General features: G+C 39.5%; 1 protein-coding gene across 1 annotated transcript in view; it reads left to right on the forward strand.

Moving 5' to 3' along the window:
* NDUFAF5 (NADH dehydrogenase (ubiquinone) complex I, assembly factor 5) overlaps nt 1-15,255 on the forward strand; it is a 40,764-nt gene extending 25,509 nt beyond the window's left edge. Inside the window, exons 6-9 of the mRNA XM_011963536.1 lie at nt 6,600-6,660; nt 14,190-14,273; nt 14,601-14,683; nt 14,844-15,255. Coding sequence (XP_011818926.1) covers nt 6,600-6,660; nt 14,190-14,273; nt 14,601-14,683; nt 14,844-14,936 — 321 coding nt within the window. The 3' untranslated portion in view covers nt 14,937-15,255. The remainder of the gene's footprint in view (nt 1-6,599; nt 6,661-14,189; nt 14,274-14,600; nt 14,684-14,843) is intronic.
* The last annotated feature ends 782 nt before the right edge of the window (nt 15,256-16,037 follow it).

Below are 16,037 nucleotides of genomic sequence, written 5' to 3' on the forward strand. Positions count from 1 at the left end.
TGGCCTCATAAAATGAGTTAGGGAGGATTCCCTCTTTTTCTATTGATTGGAATAGTTTCAGAAGGAATGGTACCAGCTCCTCCTTGTACATGTGGTAGAATTCAACTGTGAACTCATCTGGTCCTTGACTTTTTTTGATTGGTGGGCTATTAATTACTGCCTCAATTTCAGAGCCTGTTATTGGTCTGTTCAGGGATTCAACTTCTTCCTGGTTTAGTCTTGGGAGAGAGTATGTGTCCAGGAATTTATCCATTTCTTCTAGATTTTCTAGTTTATTTGCGTAGAGGTGTTTATAGTATTCTCTGGTGGTCGTTTGCATTTCTGTGGGGTCGGTGGTGATATCCCCTTTGTCATTTTTTATTGCGTCTATTTGATTCTTCTCTCTTCTTTATTAGTCTTGCTAGCAGTCTATCAATTTTGTTGATCTTTTAAAAAAAAGTCAGCTCCTGTATTCATTGATATTTTTGAAGGGTTTTTTTGTGCACTAACAGTCTTTCTAAAGGATGTCATTACTCTCTTCAGCGATCAGTCCAGTGGACTTACTATGAATTTCCAAACCCCTCAGGCCTAGAAACATCCCTAAACCTGATTAGTGGAAACAGGAACTTCTTGATGAAGAAAGCATCTCGCTACATAATTAGAGATGATAAGCTTAAACACTAAAATAGCTGTTTGGCATGATTTTGTGTGGGTATATTCATGAAATCAACCAACCAAAAATAGATTGTGTCATATCCTTCCTTGTTTTGATAGAAAGCAAGGGGCATGGACAAGCAGGGCCCTGATGTTGGAAAGGAGCCTCCAGGGACAGGAAGTATTAACAGGCTGGAGGACTAGGCTGGGAACCGAAGAGAACCCCGAAGGCTTCACACCTGTGTCTAGGATTGACCTTTTGTTAACTTTTAAGTGGCCTGAGTCCATAGAAACTGCATTCTGAGAGGTTGCGTGGCTAGAAATCAGAAAACTGCTTCATATGAGTGCTCTACTTTGTAATGAAAATAAACACTGTTAATACAGGCAATTGTATGTTGAAGGATCATTGTATTTGTATTTGTAATTGTATAAGTAACACATAAATATATTTTGGTTGTAACTATTAAGCTATACAGATAAAGTGAAAGTCTGTCATTCCCCCTTAATCCTAAAAATGCTCAGCTCTCTCTTGAGAGTAAGAGTTCTCAAAATTTTGGTCTCAGGACCTCACTACACACTGAAAAATTATTAAGAAACTTAAAGGGCTTTTGTATAGTGAGTTAACGTCTGTCAGTATTAAATATATTAGACATTAAAACTGAATTTGTTTTAGTATTCATTTAAAGCTAACAATAATATACCTACTACTTGTTAACATAAATGACCCTTTTTAATAAAAAATAACTATAGTTTCTTTTCTTTTTTTTGTTTGGAAACAGTTTCATTCTGCCACCCAGGCTGAAGTGCAGTGGTGGGATCTCGGCTCACCACAACCTCTGCCTCCCGGGTTCAAGTGATTGCCCTGCCTCAGCTTCCCGAGCAGCTGGGATTACAGGCACGTGCCACCACGCCCTGTTAATTTTTGTATTTTTAGTAGAGATGGGGCTTCACCATGTTGGCCAGTCTGGTCTTGAACTCCTGACCTCAAGTGATCGCCCACCTCAAATCCCAAAGTGCTGGGATTACAGGCGTGAGCCACTGTGCCCGGCCATATTTTCTAAAACAAAAATAATTGAAAGAGAAGAATGGCATTGCTTCACATTTTTGCCAGTTAATGTGTACCTTAGTAAGAGAGCTAGATTCTCATGTCTGCTTTTGCATTCAAGTCTCTTGATACACCACGTGTCATGTCATGTCGCCTCTGCAATAACCCGTTGTAGAATAAGAGGTAAAAAGCCAAATATCTTAGTATTATTATGAAAATAATTTTGACTTCATGGACTCCAAAAAAGTCCTAGGGACCCCAGGACTCTCCAAACCACACCTGGAGAACTGCTGTCCTAGATGTAGCTACTATTATCAGTTTAGTGTGTAACCTTCCAGACTTTTTTTTTTAACAAGAACTACTTTATTATATATAGACAGTCATATGTATTCATACATTTCTGAAACTTTTTAAATTCTTAACAGTATATGTATTTTTAATATATTGTTAATATGAGAGTTTTCTAAATTGGTGTGGATATCTTTGCATTTCTTAATTTCCACATATTATTTCCTAGTATGAATGTACCACAGTTTTACTTAACTATTTCCCTGTGAATGACCTTTAGGTTTGTTCTGAGCTTTCTGCCAGTAGTAGCAGTGCTGCAGTGAATATCCTTCCATACAAATTCATTTATGTATTCAGTCTTGCAGCAAACATTTACTGAGTACCTTCTAAGTGTCAGGCACTATCCTAGGTACTTCAGATACAGCAGTGAACAAAACCAATCCCTGCCTGGTGTTTTTGGGTTTATAGCAGGGCTGTTGGTAAACTTTAGACGGTTTAATAACACTGGGATGTTGTACACAAAATTTGTGGTGGTGGTGTTCATAAATGGAGGAAAGTGCCCATGGTTTTCATCAGATCTTGAGAGACCTCATATAACTAAAAATAGATTAGGAACCAGTGATTTAAAACCTTTTCAATAACATTTATTTTACTTATAATATGGGAAAAATTTCCTTTACAGTCTATCCTCTTGAGAATCGTCTTCTGTATTGCTGTGTCTCCAACCTGTTATTGAGATGAAAAAAGAATCTCCGGGAATGTAAAGCCTCTAAAAAGTGTAGAGGAGTGTACGACTGGGATGGTGTGGAGAGGTGTGGTGCACATTGTCATGAGGTGATGTTAAAAAATCTATGTGAGGTTATACAGGTTAGTCATCAGTATTACAGGACTCAAAAGTTATTGCCCATTAGGAAAAAAATGGGATTTCTGCTGATCACCAGAAGAAAGTTAAATTATGTGAACTGCACATGGTTTTCTATGGTTGTAAAGAATGAGTTTTAGAAAGACTTCTACTAAAAATGTTTAACCTGATATTAAAATGTTTAAAAGCCTACATTTAATTGGGAAATCTAATTCAAAATACTATCCATATTCTCTAAAAATGAGCCTAATGACTCATACTTTAATATAAAAATATTGGTGTAGAATCTTCTTTATACAATTAGAGAGTTGCTGATTTAATAAGAAAGTTATAAGAATGTGTTCTTGAATCATTACATTTATCCTTTGAGGCATGTATATGGTTTTGTTTCTGAAGTGCTGTATTAATATTGTGTCCTGGCCAGGCACTGTTGTTCACTCCTGTAATCCCAGCACTTTGGGAGGCCTAGGTGGGAGAATCACTTCAGCCTAGGATTTCAAGACCAGCCTGGGCAACACAGGGAGACCCCATCTCTACAAAAAAAATTTATTAATTAGCTAGGCCTGCCTAGTCCCAGCTACTTGGAAGGCTGAGGTGGAAGGATTGAGCCTGGGACGTTGAGGCTGCAGTGAGCCATGATCTCATCACTGTACTCCAGCCTGGGTGACAGAGCAAGATCCTGTCTCCAAAAAAAAAACAATAATAATATGTGTTCTAATTCATTTTCTGAAAATTCCCATCCAAAAAAGCGTTTGTATAATCAGCTATACAGGTTTATGTTGCATACATTAGATATATTACTTTCATGCTACAATGGATTTTTATTTTTAAAGTGAAATCGAGTCAAATTAGTATCATAGTTGTATTTATATCTTAATATTGTATTTTCATCTTAATGAATTATTTTCAGAGAATCGGCATTCTAAGTAAAGCTGATTTCCTTTTTAGAATTGAACTACCAGGGTGGTACTTTAAGAGAATGGTGCAAGGCCTGGCACCATGGCTCACACCTGTAATCCTAACACTGTGGGAGGCCGAGGCAGGCAGATCACGAGGTCAGGAGATTTGAGACCATCTTGGCTAACACAGTGAAACCCCGTCTCTACTAAAAATACAAAAAAATTAGCCCGGCGTGGTGGCACGTGCCTGTGGTCCCAGCTACTTGGGAGACTGAGGCAGGAGAATCACTTGAACCTGGGAGACAGAGGTTGCCGTGAGCCAAGATTGCACCACTGCACTCTGGCCTGGATGCTGGGCAACAAAGTGAGACTCCGTCTCAAAAAGGAAAAGAATGGTGCAGATATAGTCACCTTTAATATAAATAAGGCCTTCAACAAAGCTGTTGTGGCATTCTTTTGATTGAGGTGGAGACAGTGCTTTTAGTTGGTTTCATTGAAGAATTGTTTTCAAAGGATATTGCTTAATGGCCACATAACGGCCTGGAAGGAATTTTGTTTTTAATCTTAGGATCTCCTCTTAAAAATAGCTTGTTAATATAGAAAAGTATATGGATGATGAATGTTCATGGTCTCACTACCCAGAGGTCTCATTAAAAAGCATATACAACCTGATACGTGTATATGTTTTTTTAAAAGAAGAATAAAAATGAATATATGGAGAGAATGATACAGAGTAAGGTGTAAAGTAAAATGAAGTCTTCTCCTCCTCACTTCTCCCTGTGTTGCCCAGGCTAGAGTGCAGTAGTGAGGTCTCTGCTTATTGCAGCCTCCACCTCCCAGGTTCAAGGGATTCTCATGCCTCTGCCTCCGAAATAGCTGGGACCAGAGGTGTGTGCCATCACACCCAGCTAATTTTTTTTGTTTTGGAGACAGTCTCACTCTTTCATCCAGATTGGAGTGCAGTGGTGTGATCTTGGCTCACTGCAACCTCTGCCTCGCGGGTTCAAGTGATTCTCCTGCCTCAGCCTCACAAGTAGCTGGGACTACAGGCGTGTGCCACCACGCCTGGCTAATTTTTTGTATTTTTAGTAGAAATGGGGTTTCACCATGTTATCCGGGATGGTCTTGATCTCCTGACCTCGTCATCTTCCTACCTCAGCCTCCCAAAGTGCTGGGATTACAGTCATAAGCCATCGTGCCTGGCCCTCCTCCTGACTTCTCAAACCCTGGTCCCTTTCCCCAAAGATTTGTTAGCTGTGTCTTAGATATCCTTTCAGATCAATTTTTTTTCATAGAGCCATAGAGTATAATTAAGTCATTTAAACCCACTTATATAATACTACATGCCCTCTTTTGTTTTTTTTTTTTTTTTCCAGTCGATAACATATCTCGGAGGTTTTTTCCTACAGACATGTGTCTACCTTATTTTTTGAGAGCTGTACAGTATTTTATAGAATACATGTTCTTTAATTTGTTTAGCCAGTCCTCTATTAATGATTTATTTTAGGCTAGTTTCCGGCCAGGTGCCGTAGCCCACGCTTGGAATCCCAGCACTTCGGGAGGCTGAGGCGGGTGGATCACGAGCTTAGGAGATCGAGACCAGCCTGGCTAACACGGTGAAAGCCCGTCTCTGCTAAAAATACAAAAAAATTATTAGCCGGGTATGGTGGTGGGCGCCTGTAGTCCCAGCTACTTGGGAGGCTGCAGCAGGAGAATGGCGTGAACCCAGGAGGCAGAGCTTGCAGTGAGCCGAGACTGCACCACTGCATTCCAGCCTGGGTGGCAGAGCGAGGCTCCGTCCAAAAAAAATACAAAAATTAGCCAGATGTGATGGTGTGTGTCTGAAATCCCAGCTACTGGGGAGGCTGAGGCTCAAGAGTCGCTTGAGCCCAGGAGGCAGAGGCTACAGTGAGCGGAGATCGTGCCACTGCACTCCAACCTGGGCAACACAGCTAGAATCTGTCTAAAAAAAAAAAAAAAAAAAATTTATTTTAGGCTAGTTTCCAATAAAAACAAACTCCTACTTTTAGTGCCTAACACAATAAAATTGTATCACATCACAACTGCGTGCCGGTGGGACAGCCCATCTCTGTCTTATAGCTGTGCCATCTGGCCCTGTGTTCTATAAGGTCATCACAGCAAGAGATGGCCTGGAAAAGGCTCTAGCTCTTAACTGTCTTGCCTCTCCTTTCTTTGGCCAAAAGAAATATGTGTTTGAGATTAGGAAGTGTCAAGGAGCACCTGGATATTTGGAGAGCGTCAGTGGTCTCTGCCACTGTACGAACAGTAAAGTCCTGTATCAGGCTTCAAAAAGAAGAGGAAGTCATTACCCAATTGTTCATTTGAGAAACAAACTCCACATGTATCAGCAATGTGCTCATTTCCTAAACAAGCCTATTGGCTGCATTACTAGATGTAGAATGAAATATTTTGATTCTAGATGCCCGATTTTAAGAAAGATTGATATTGACACTGTCCAGGGACATGTAGTCAGAACATGTAAGGATCTACAGATCTGTAGTCCCAGCTACTCGGGAGGCTACAGATTTTTGTGTCCTGAAGGTTTTCAAAGACTTGGAGAAGAGGGTGATGGTTTGTAGGGTACAGAATACTTTTATTCTGTGTAGTTCCCCAGGAGAGAACTAGAACCAATGATGGAGTTTTAGGATGATTTCTCTTACAATGGAGGATATTTAATCAGCAATTAGAGACCTTTATAAATCAAGCATAAGCCAGATGACATCTATGAAGAATATTGTAAAGATTTTTTAGTTAGCATGGGAGATTGGTCTGGGTAACCTCTGTGGCCTCTTTAAATCTGGAATTTTGTATCATGAATGTCAAATGAATATTGCTTTTTCTTTTTAAATAGGACACTGATGAAATTCAAGTTAACTATCCTGGAATGTTTGAATTGATGGAAGATTTACAAGGTAAGGCACTTTAAAGAGTTTTTAGACTCCATTGGGAAAGGTAGGCCAAAAAAAAGAATTTTTAGACTCCATTTGAGAGAGACATTTTGAGAGCCAGCTCTTTGGCAGGCACTGGACAAAGCACTAGGGATCCATTGTTGAGGAGAAAGCAGACTGTCTTCATGGAGCTTCTGATATAAAATGGAGGAGGCAGGCACCAGGCAGCTGTCAAAAAGATAAGAGTTAAATTAGAATTGTGGTCAGTGCTCTGAAGTAGAGGCATATAGTGCCACTGCTGTTTGTCAAAAGATGGCGGGACTTTTTTTTGAAGTGCACTTGAGGATGATAGAACACATTGGTGACTTCCTTCAGCCACAGTTGGCAGCTGAGATATAGGCTCAAGAAGGAAGGTAGTTGGGTTGGTTTAGAAGTAGGGTTTTGTCAGGGGGAAATGTCCCAATCTGGGAGACAAAGAAGTCCTATCTGAGGAAGTAGCAATTGAGCTGTGCTCTAAAAAAAATGGAGATGAATTAACTGGGTAGACAGAGTAAGCAAGTGAGTCCGAGGCAAGGAGAACAGCATATACAAAGGCCATCCTGTGAGAATGAACATAGCAAGAACTGAAAGAAGGGCATTTTGACTGGTGTACAGGGAGTAAGAAGGAAAAAGTTAAGTGATGACCTTGGTGGGTCAACAGAAGTCACAGATCAAATGCAGAAGTACTTTATAGGCCTTGTTAAAATTGTTTGCCCTTATCTTAAAATGCCCCTTGAGGCATCTTAGAGAGATAACAATATCAGACTTGGATTTTGAAAGGAGTAGACTGGCAGATAAACTAGTAGTGAGATTAGTATCAGTAAAGCTTGCTGAGTGATGATGGTGGTTTGTACTAAGGTGGTGGCAATGGAGATGAAGAGAAGCAGATGCATCCCAGAGATGTTTAGGAGGTAAATTTTGCAGTTCCTGCTGGTGGATTGGATGTGGGCAGATGAAGGAGAAAGACATTTGAAGCATAATTGCTGAGTTTTAGCTCACATGGAGAGATGGTGTTCTTCACTGATAGAGGAAACAATAGAAGAATAGCAGGTGTGGGCAGGTACAGCCCTTGAGTTTACATTTGGATACATTGGGTTCGAAGTGCTTTTGAAATACCTAAGAGGTTATGTCAAGTAGGCAGTTGAGTATGTGGGTAGGTAGCTCAGAGGAAGCTACTGGCTTGGTTAAAAAGTTGGGAGTCAGTTGTGAGTAGGTGACATTCAAAGCATTTGCCTAGGATAAGAACATGGAGTAAATAGAGAAAGTGGCTTGATACTGAGCCTTTAGCAGGTGGGTAGACTACGTCTGAGCCTACAAGGAGACTTGAGAAGGAGTAGCCAGCAAGGTGTTCCAGAAAAACACCAGAAAAGTGTAGAATTGCTTGAACCAAAGGAAAGAAAGAGTGTTTCAAAACAAAGGGAGCACTTAGTAGCATTAAAAGCAAACTATGAACTGAAAAGGAAGTTCACTAGATTTAGAAACAAGAAGGTTATTGGTGACCCTGGTGAGAGCGCTTTTGTTGGAGCGAAGAGAGTAGAAGGGGAATAGGTTGAAGAATAAGTGGAAAGTGAGGAACTGGAGACAGCGAATGTGTGCTGTTCTTTCAAGAAGTCTGGTGGTGAAGAAGAGGTGAAGGATGGAAAGGTTACAGGTGTCAGAAGAGAGGAGAGGAATAGGAGTTGGGATGAGTTTTTTTTTTTTTCTAAAACTTGAATTTATTTAACTGCTGACTAGAAGAATCTAAGTGCTTTCCTGGAAGAGGTGACTCTAGAAGAGAGGGAAAAGATAATTGATGATGACAGGTGTCTGAGAAGGTGGGAAGGGTGCAATACAAGGGCCAGTGGAGGGGTTGATCTTGCTAAGGGGAGAGGCAGAGTTATAGCAGATAGCAGGAAGGGAGAACAGATAGCACCAAAGGATGTGTAGGTGTTTATGTTTGAAAGCAAGAAGTTCCCATCTTGTGGATCTTTTTTTTTTTTGGTCAAACAGGAAGTAATATATGCTAAGAATGAAAGAGTCAGAGTTTTGAGAAGTGAATGGAACCATTTGAAATAGTCATTATAGGGAATGAGAAGGTGAACTGACCATCAACAGTAGGTGGTAGCTCAGGACAAGGCACAAAAATCAGGTAGTTGAATTAGTTTGGGTTGGGGTTTTGCAACAAAGGTAAAAGATAATTCTAGGAGTATAATTGAAATAATAGGTTAAAGATTCTTAGCTGGAAGAAAAGGGAAGTGGGAACAAAAAAGAGTGAGCTGATAAATTGGGAAGAAGAAGAAGAGCTGTGCACAGGTGATTCCAAGGTGGTCAGGGAATGGACATGGTTGGAGTTCCTGCACACACTGGAGGGACAGGAGGATATGGTCAGAAAATGAGATATTTGATGATTTTGGAAGTAAAGCAGTTACAAATGATAACTTAGTTTGGGACATGTCTCGGGTATCAAGGCAGAGGTGGCGTAATGGAGTGGTTGATTAGAGATGAGATTTTAAAATCTTAACTTGCTGATTATTAACATGAAGTCACCCAGGATGGTGGCAGTACAGGGAGTGTAGAGGAAAACTGAGCCAAGTGCCAAACCTTTCAGTGAATGAGGGGAGTGACTAACCTGATGTCAGACAGCAAGCAGGAGTCAGGAGAAGATTACAGCCTTATGGTGTGGGGCCTCAGCAGGGTGAAGGTGTTTAATGGGGTAGAGAAGTAATGGCCTGGAAAAGGCTTCAAGGAGTAAGAAAGACATAGACCAAACTCTGAAAGAGGTTAGAGATGCAAAAATAAACTCAGTCACTTGAAAGGGATGCTAGAGAAGCAGTTTCCTCAAAAGAGAGCTTCAACTTGTCTCCTTTGTGGGAATTTGTGAGGTGGTTATTTTATATATACAGACTAACTCAAAAATAGTTTCGATGAATGGGGGAAGCTAGAGAGGTTAAAGGTATATTCTGTGAATCCAGAACTACACTTACCTAGGGGAGCCTTCTTCTGGATCCTGAAAAATTGTAAGATGATTTAAAGAAAGAGGATTATACAAATAAGTATCTAGTCTTTACTTACAGATTTATAGTCTTTTGTGAGCGTTGTTGTACTTGCTTCCTTAAGTTACGAGTGAGAAGAATTAGGGCCAAAGAGAACAGTTGCCTGTCAAGTGGCAGAATTAGCTGCCAAACTCATGCTTCTTGACTGTGCCCTGGCACTGTCTGAACTGACCCTGTTCCTTCTTGTAGTTGCCCTTCCGTAACAAGGTTCATTTTACCTATCATGCAGCCTCCTCTGAGTGTGGAGCGTCTGTCACTCTGCAAACGGAAAGATGTGTAACTGAAATCTTAACCATTGTCGTCAGTTTTCATTCATTAATAGAGAGATTGGCAGCCAATAGCATGCATGGCCAAGATGACAGAGGATCAGTAATAAGCCACACACACCCCTTCCCCAGCACTATCCCAAGGACTTACCTGATGTAATCAAGGAGCCACCTTATCCAAAGGGTTGAGAAATGATGGTGGGCTGATGATTTATCACCTGAGCTCTAATGATAAAAATATTATTCAAATACAGCATTTATTTTTGTTCTGCTATAGAGTCTGTGTTCATGATTCATTTCAAGAAAGAAAAGAGAAAAATACTAGAAATTAGACCTATCCATTGGAAAAGGTTACTTCCCTCTGATTTCAACATATGTACACCACTTAACTCTGTGCTCAGTGCAATTCTCTGAGGTTTTTCTAATACCCTAATTTTACCTATGAGAAAATTGAGGCATCAAGAAGTTAAGTATCTTGTCCATGGTCACACTGAATCTGTAGTTACAATTTGAATTCAGAGTCCTATACTGCATATTTGATATGTATGTGGTTCTTTAAATTCAGATTAACATGTGTATTCAGCGAAATGTATTAATCTTATACAGCTGCTTGTGTTTTAACCACCATCCTGACCAAAATATTGAACATTTTCAGTCTCCCAGAAGGTCGCTTTGTGCTCCTTCCAAATTGATAACCCCCTCTTTTCCTAAAGATTTCGTTTGTTTTTTCAGATGGAGTCTCACTCTGTCACCTAGGCTAGAGTGCAGCGGCACGATCTTGGCTCATGCAACCTCTGCCTCCTGGGTTCAAGTAATTCTCCTGCTTCAGCCTCCCAAGTAGCTGGTATTACAGGCATATGCCACCACGCCTGGCTAATTTTTGTATTTTTAGTAGAGACTGGGTTCCACCATGTTGGCCAGGCTGGTCTCAAACACCTGACCTCAGCTGATCCACCCATCTTGGCCTCCCAAAGTGCTGGGACTACAGGTGTGAGTCTCCTAAAGGTTTTAAATAGACCATATATTTTCAGGAACTATGGCCTAATACTTTCAGATGCTTTCCTAGTGCTTCTCTTTTTTTTTAACTGTAACATCTGTTACAGAAATCAGATGTCTTAGTTTTTGATACATCTTATCCTTAGGAATATTAAGAGGAATTATTTAAACTTATAAAATGATATTTAATAAAATAGATACAATCATTAACAGGTTGGTTTTATATACCTTCGCTTACCGTTTATTGATCATCTACCCATGTGCCAACCGCTGAGCCAATGGTGGAAATACATAGTTCCTGATCTCAGGGAGCTTATATTGTAGTAGGGAAGAAGAAACACACAAAGATAGAGACAGACTCATACATTCAACTGAAAATGAAATCATTTATAATAAAGTACAAGGAGAAACACAGGAGGAAAAGGCCCTAAATCTGCTTAGGGAGTCAGGAATGCTTTTGCAAAAGAGGCAGCACCTAAGCAAAAATGAGTTTGCCCGGAGAATGAAAGGTGGGTTGAGGTTTAAGAGAGCTAACATTGCATCCACATGGAGGTAGAATAGGATATGCACATCCTTCACTCTCCTGATTAAGGAATGGTACCATAATCCAGTATTCCTTGAGTATGTAGAATGGGGAGATGATGGGAAATGATATAGGATCAGAAGTTTCTACAATTTTTTCAGATTAACATTGTAATGTCTTGGAAGAATTTTGCATAGAGTAGAGAAAATGAGACAGATTTGTGTGTGTTAGAAAGGTCACCTTCCAGCGTTGTTTATGAGGCATAGTTTATGAGGAAGGGAAGACTAGAGCTAACATGGTTAATCTGTTTTTTTTTTTTTAATGTATGAGGAAACGCAGGCATAGACAGAAGTTAAGTAACTTGTTCCAGATGATAATAATTAGTGAGTGGTAGAGCCATGATTTAAACCTAGTTGAGCAGCCTGATTTGTATGCTGAAATCTTAGCCATTCTCCCATGGAAAAAGTCAGAGGCAGATGAGATGGGAAGAAGCATAGTCAGGCAGTGATGGAGGCAGGGAGACCATGGGAGACTTTCAGGTGTGCTCTTCTGCTGACTGGAAAATCGTGTTGCTTCCAAATTTGTTTCTGGTATTTTACATTTGTGGTATATATTTTTTCTTAATGGTTGTGGTGTGTCTCATTGAAGCTGCTATTATTAATTCACAGAAGAAAAGTCCAGAATGTTGACCTAATTTTACAAAACAAGCTGCATATCAGCTGACGAATGCGTGAGAAATTTTCAAGGCTTTCACAGTGGTCTTAAGGTAAGTTCAGTTATTTTTTTAAACAATACTCAGTATTGTTTTTAGTAAACCATAATAAATTAGGTTTATTTTTAATAAGCAGTTGAACTTCACCTTAAAAACACTGTGAGAGTCTTAAACAGTTAACCTGCTAGCCAGATTTTTCTGTTATCTCAAAGCCCAGGGCGAGTTGGAAGTCCCAAAGTTTCAGTTTTTCCCTGGGTGGTCTTCAGTAGAGGTCCCCCATGATGCATTAGGAGGTGTTACTCTTTTATAGGTGACAAAACTGGAATTCAATAGAGGTTGAATGACTTTGCCCCCAGTTACGTAAGAGTTAAAACTGGGAGTGTGATCCCAAAGTCCACTCTTTCCACCACCTCACACTGCTTCTGCAAGAAGGGAGGTTCAGTGTGGCAGTGTGAGTGGCTTGTGAGGGAAGGTTGGAGTGCTGCATCATTACCCCCTGTGCTCTGCAGTAGTGCTCTTGAATTTCTGTATGGCTGATGTAGGTCAGACCTTCAGAGAGTGTTATATCTACTAATCTTAATTAGTACATCCTAATACTGATTGTTTAGAAGGCATTTTAGAATTTATAGTGCATCACATGTTTATCTTTTCTACTGGTGTTGTCCGTAACTAATGCATAATTAAGCCATAGCAGCAAGAAGTTGAGCAAAAATGAAAGCACCGTACCTGAGCAACAGACTCTTCCAATGTGAGACCCAGTTTACCTCTGGTCACTTGATATGGTTAAAATGTGAGAACTAGAAGCCTTTAAGGAGCATCTAGTCTGGTGGCTTTGAAGACCACAGATGATTGTCACGAGGTCATCCAGCTGCTTCATGACACCAAGAATATGGTCCACTTTTTTCTTGATGATAATTAACCTACTAGTTTGTGTCTGTCGTTCTTCATGAATTGGGGCTGTTGCACTTACAGGATTTTAGTAGCAGAGATTCATTATTTTAGGGAATAGTAGAAATCTTTCGAGATTAAAGAGAAGAAGAAGGTTTAGGTGCAGCTAATTTGTTGATTGTTTTTAATAAGACCATTGAAAATGTGGTAGATTATTATTTTTAAACTGAAAGAATACTGATATTGGTAAGTTTATTCATTTCTTGATTAGTGAAAGTAGAAAAAAAAACTAAGATAACATTTGATCATGTAGTAAAGTTTAATATAGAGAACACATGAAGGATTTTTATTTCTGAAATTCTTTTTGTAGAATGGCTTATGTGCTCAGAGTAAATTTAAGTATTTGTATAAAGAAAAATCAAATATACAACATTAATCTTAAATGAACATTAGGATAATGCTTAACCTAGTTTTTCACCATCAACTTGAAGGAAAGAAGTCTAAAACTTTTAAAACATTAAGAGAAGTGCCTCTAAAAGAATGCACATAATTATTTCCTAATGTGAGATTAGTAAAAATTAGTAAAATATTGTAAATCTGAGAACACATAGTAGCTTTGGTAACTATCTAATGAGTTTCAAAGCCATCTTCCAAGTTTCACAATCATACTTAACTTACATTGTGGCTTAGGAGTGAGGCATTGTGGCACTGACCTGTCTTCCTCCAAAGAGCGGCTGAAAGGAGCATGAGATGTGACATCCTTGGTAAAGTTCTCGCCAACTACTGACAACTCACCTGGGGTGGCAGTCACCTGGGTTTTGCCCAGCAGGCTTACTTTAGACCATTGCTGGCAAGTAAAGCATTGTGGGGCTGCCTCCTGAAATGTCACTTGCCTGTCTTAATATTCAAAAAGTTTCAAGTAGTTTCGCTTTGGAGTCACTAAGAAGCCTGGCTATAATCTGAAAGTGAAATGAGATTTAGGTTTACATGACCCTTAGAGAATGAGGACAGGTAGATGAGATGGGATTAAGTCTGTGGTGTTGAGCTGTTCAGGGCGTTTGCTGTATTATCTCAGACTACCTGTAGTGTATTTGTAGGTATGGGTGAGAGTAACTGTTCTTGGAATAGAAAAGCCCTGCTGCATCGAGACACAATGCTGGCAGCTGCGGCCGTGTACAGAGGTAAGGGATGACCACTCTTTCACCTGCCTTACCATGGCACTTGTGCTGTATCATGTTGATTCCTTTCATGTTGCCAATGTATTTTCCATTCCCATTAAGGCTCCCTCAGACTTCATGTCCTTCCTTTTAAAACACAGATCCTGTGGCTTTTTCCAGACAGCATTTACGATTTCCTTACCCTCAGTATTAATAATTTTTCGTGTAAGTTGTTCTCAGAATCTTACGAATATCCTGTACCCATTTCTTTTTGAAAAACATGACCTTTATTGAGGAGAAATTTTTTCCTACTTGCATTTTTTCAGGCTTTAACCATTATTGTCTTTTTAGAAATGTACAGAAATGAGGATGGTTCAGTACCTGCCACATATCAGATCTATTACATGATAGGATGGAAATATCATGAGTCACAGGTAACATTATTAAGGTGGATCACTTTTCTTAGTGGGTTCATGTTCAGATTATTGTTTACTAACTAGGGGGAAGGGGTAATATAAGACAGCATTAATGACTTTAATTGGGACTGTGTATTATCTATCTATTTCTAATATCTTTAATCTTTATTATTTTCAGGCAAAACCAGCTGAAAGAGGTTCTGCAACTGTGTCATTTGGAGAACTAGGAAAAATAAACACCCTTATGCCACAGGAGAAAAAATCACAATAAATATTTATTCAGTGTTAATGTTGTCCAGAATTTTCATCAGAAATGGATAGCTTTCACATCTAAAATTATTACATTTTGAAGCTAGAAGCACTCTAAGCTATTTACTAATAGACTTTTCATATAATTAGGAAAACCTGATATCACATCTAGAGTAACCATTTCAGTTTCATATTGTTTCTGTTTTCATAAGGATACTGCTAAGTGTCTTTGCAGATTGAGCCTAAAAGCAAAGAAAATATTTCCCTAAAATATTTGCAAATAATGTTCACATATGTAAATGCCTGGGAAAATATTACTCATGCTGACCTTTTGTACCTTTTTCTCCTGCTTTGATCTTTTGTTACTTCTGCGAAAGGACCACAGCCATGGCGATGAGAGGAGGAACAAGTTAGTCGGTTCTTTAGAGTTCTGGCTCATTTAGATTGAAAAACATAGACTTTTTATAATTACTATTGTAAGGTACTTAAGCCAAAGTTGTATTTGTCATACTGTTTTCTTTGCCTTGAAGAGGAACAGATGAATATACACCTTCTCCAGAGTTATGTGGTTTTAGAGTTTAGAAGAGCATGTATCTTTATTAAATCCCTCCTCAGCTCTTTTTAAAGCATCTGAATTTAACCTTGTTTCTTTTTTACCTTCATGGTGTGGGTGGGACCACCATGGTTTTACACCCCACCCTACCTTAGGGAAGAAGAAAACATTTTAAAGAATTATAGAAGCAGAATCACATGTAAAAGTCTCTGCACAGTCATCAGTTTATTGTTAGGCTTTCCTTTGTAATTTCAGCGCTTAAGCACTATTGTCCTAATCTAAGTTCACAGTCCTGTTGTTGTTGAGGAGGGTTCAAAATCATTTGGAGATAATCAAGCTCAGACAGCTTAGGATAGGTGGGAAGAATGTAGAGGAAGCAGGGAGAAGGCTGAGAAGCAAGCAGGAGTGAGCGCTAGGTGTGTTGTTTCCAATTAGCTGTTTTGCTGTCTTTTCCATTTAACCTGGGCACTGCCCCAGCCTCATCTTCAGCCTTTAGTGATCTATGATAGCATTTCCTTCTGTCTCCTCTCAGTCTCTCTCTCTTCTGCCTTCCTTCCCTCCTTTATGGTA

Source organism: Colobus angolensis, unplaced genomic scaffold (genome assembly GCF_000951035.1).
Source record: "Colobus angolensis palliatus isolate OR3802 unplaced genomic scaffold, Cang.pa_1.0 Scaffold117, whole genome shotgun sequence".
NCBI classification, from domain to species: Eukaryota; Metazoa; Chordata; class Mammalia; order Primates; family Cercopithecidae; genus Colobus; species Colobus angolensis.